This window comes from Salvelinus sp. IW2-2015, unplaced genomic scaffold, assembly GCF_002910315.2.
Source record: "Salvelinus sp. IW2-2015 unplaced genomic scaffold, ASM291031v2 Un_scaffold4510, whole genome shotgun sequence".
NCBI lineage: Eukaryota > Metazoa > Chordata > Actinopteri > Salmoniformes > Salmonidae > Salvelinus > Salvelinus sp. IW2-2015.
Genome location: NW_019945780.1, coordinates 70050 through 72443, shown reverse-complemented (window position 1 = coordinate 72443; position 2394 = coordinate 70050). Strand labels below are relative to the sequence as shown.

Below are 2394 nucleotides of genomic sequence, written 5' to 3'. Positions count from 1 at the left end.
CCCCAAAAATAATGAACAGAGCTGAGACAGATTGAGACAACCAACCAGGAAAGCAAGCAAAGGCAGAACAGAGACTGCAATCAATGTAACGACATCTCTCAAACCCATTAACTGGACAAGACAAACCTATCAGAACTGGAAATGTGTTGACAAGGGAAAGGTCGCTTAGGCATTGGAAAAACAGGTTCTCTGTGCAGAAGTTCATTTTCTGGACTTGGCTGAAGAAAAATCAAAATCAGAATGTCAAATTTGTATTTTTCATTCCCTTTCCGGGAGCTTGAATTTGAGAAGAGGACAAACACACTTTCATTTGAACTTCTCAATCATTCTCAAGAGGTAGGAAACCAAACAATCAAGGATCTCCAACTACAACAAGTACAAGTTTTCTGTTCATCTTTTGATGGTCTGATGGTGCCGACTGCCCCTGACTTCAAGATAACAAGATCTGTTTGGGACGTCACAGAGTCAACCTCAGTGGATGTTCTGCTGACAAAATCTCATCAAGGGAAATCTGCTTCCTTCTGCTCTCCCTCTTGGATAACTACCCGACCTGCAGCAAGCCAATAAGATACCTTCAGGGTGTTGTTGCCAGTGGTAACAGAGGTACGAGGGTTCAAATGACCCTCAGAAGGAAGGAATTACTTCAGGGGAGAGTCATGATGAGGGACCTGGCCAGCAGAATCATCTCACACATAAAGACATCAAGGAGCCTCCACATCATGTGCCACATTCCAGTCTTCTGTTGGATTTCTGCAACAGTCCTTGAACCCATGCTGAAACATAAGAGARAAGAGATGCCCAAGACTCTGACTGAGATGTACACACACCTTGTGGTGTTTCATACCAAACAGAAGAATGAAAAGTATCTTKGGAAAGAAGAGACAGGTCCACACTGGAATAAAGAGAGCATTCTGTCACTGGGAAAACTGGCTTTTCAACAGCTTGTGAATGGCAATCTGATTTTCTATGAAAAAGACTTGAAAGAGGCTGGCATTGATGTCAATGAAGCCTCAGTGTACTCAGGATTGTGCACACAGCTCTTTAAAGAGGAATGTGGGCTGTATCAGGACAAGGTGTACTGCTTTGTTCATCTGAGCATTCAGGAGTTTCTGGCTGCTGTATATGTGTTCCTCTCATTCATCAACAACAATGAGAATCTAATGGACAAACTGCAATCAACGTCCAGGAACTTTTCTGTAAGAATCAAACAAAGGCGTAAAGTTACTTTCTACAAGAGTGCTGTGGATAAAGCCTTACAAAGTGAGACGGGAAACCTTGACCTTTTCCTCCGCTTCCTTCTGGGCCTCTCACTGGAGTCCAATCAGAAGCACTTACGAGGTCTACTGACAAAGACAAGAAGCAGCTCACAGAGCCATGAAGAAACAGTCAAGTACATCAAGGAGAAGATCAGGGAGAATCCCTCTCCAGAGAGGAGCATCAATCTGTTCCACTGTCTGAATGAACTGAATGACCATTCTCTAGTGGAGGAGATCCAAAGATACCTGAGATCAGGAAGTCTCTCAGAAGACGAACTGTCACCTGCACAGTGGTCAGCTCTGGTCTTTGTGTTGCTGACTTCAGAAAAGGAGCTGGATGTGTTTGACCTGAAGAAATACTCCAGATCAGAGGAAGGTCTTCTGAGGCTGCTGCCAGTGGTCAAAGCCTCCAGAGCTGCTCTGTGAGTACATAAAATTAAAAAAATTAAGTTTAGATAAAAAATATGTTTTATAATATGTAAATAATATTATATTGAACAACATATTGAATCAATGCATTGATGTTCACATTAGTATAACATTATGACCATACAATTCTAGGAGATGGAAGATGAATCTATATGTTGTTTGAGAGAATAAACCAATTGCATCTGCCATTGTCCTTCTACGCTACTGGTGTTAAATTAACAGTGTGTGTGAAGTCATGATGATCTCTTTGTCAGGCTGTCAGGCTGTGGAGTCACAGAGGAAGGCTGTGCTTCTCTGGTCTCAGTTCTGGAGTCAAACCCCTCACACCTGAGAGAGCTGGATCTGAGTAACAATGACCTGAAGGATTCGGGAGTGAAGCTGCTCTCTGCTGGACTGGGGAATCCACACTGTAAACTGGAGACTCTGAGGTCAGTATTCCTGTAGTTGGTCAACAAGTGATAACTGTTCACCAGATCCACATGTGTTTACCAGACACACATAGTCCACACCATATGTGTTTGGAAAGTGAAGCTTACAGTTTTACATTTGGTGCTATGCTCCAGAATTTTGGATTTGAGATGTTTCGTATTAGATGACAGTACAGAATGTCACCTTTTATTTGAGGTTAATGGTGAGAGGTTAGTATGTTTTGTTGTAGCCTCTGTAACTTTCTCACTGATTATTATTCATGATTCATTCATGATTTTTC

At 42.2% G+C, this 2394-nt stretch overlaps 1 protein-coding gene across 1 annotated transcript; it reads left to right on the top strand.

Moving 5' to 3' along the window:
- Positions 1 to 659: 659 nt before the first annotated feature.
- On the top strand, positions 660 to 2144 carry LOC139026348 (NLR family CARD domain-containing protein 3-like). Its single transcript, XM_070441673.1, has 2 exons — positions 660 to 1678; positions 1940 to 2144. Exons 1-2 carry the CDS (start codon positions 660 to 662, stop codon positions 2127 to 2129), a joined length of 1209 nt encoding a protein of 402 aa, XP_070297774.1. The 3' UTR covers positions 2130 to 2144.
- The last annotated feature ends 250 nt before the right edge of the window (positions 2145 to 2394 follow it).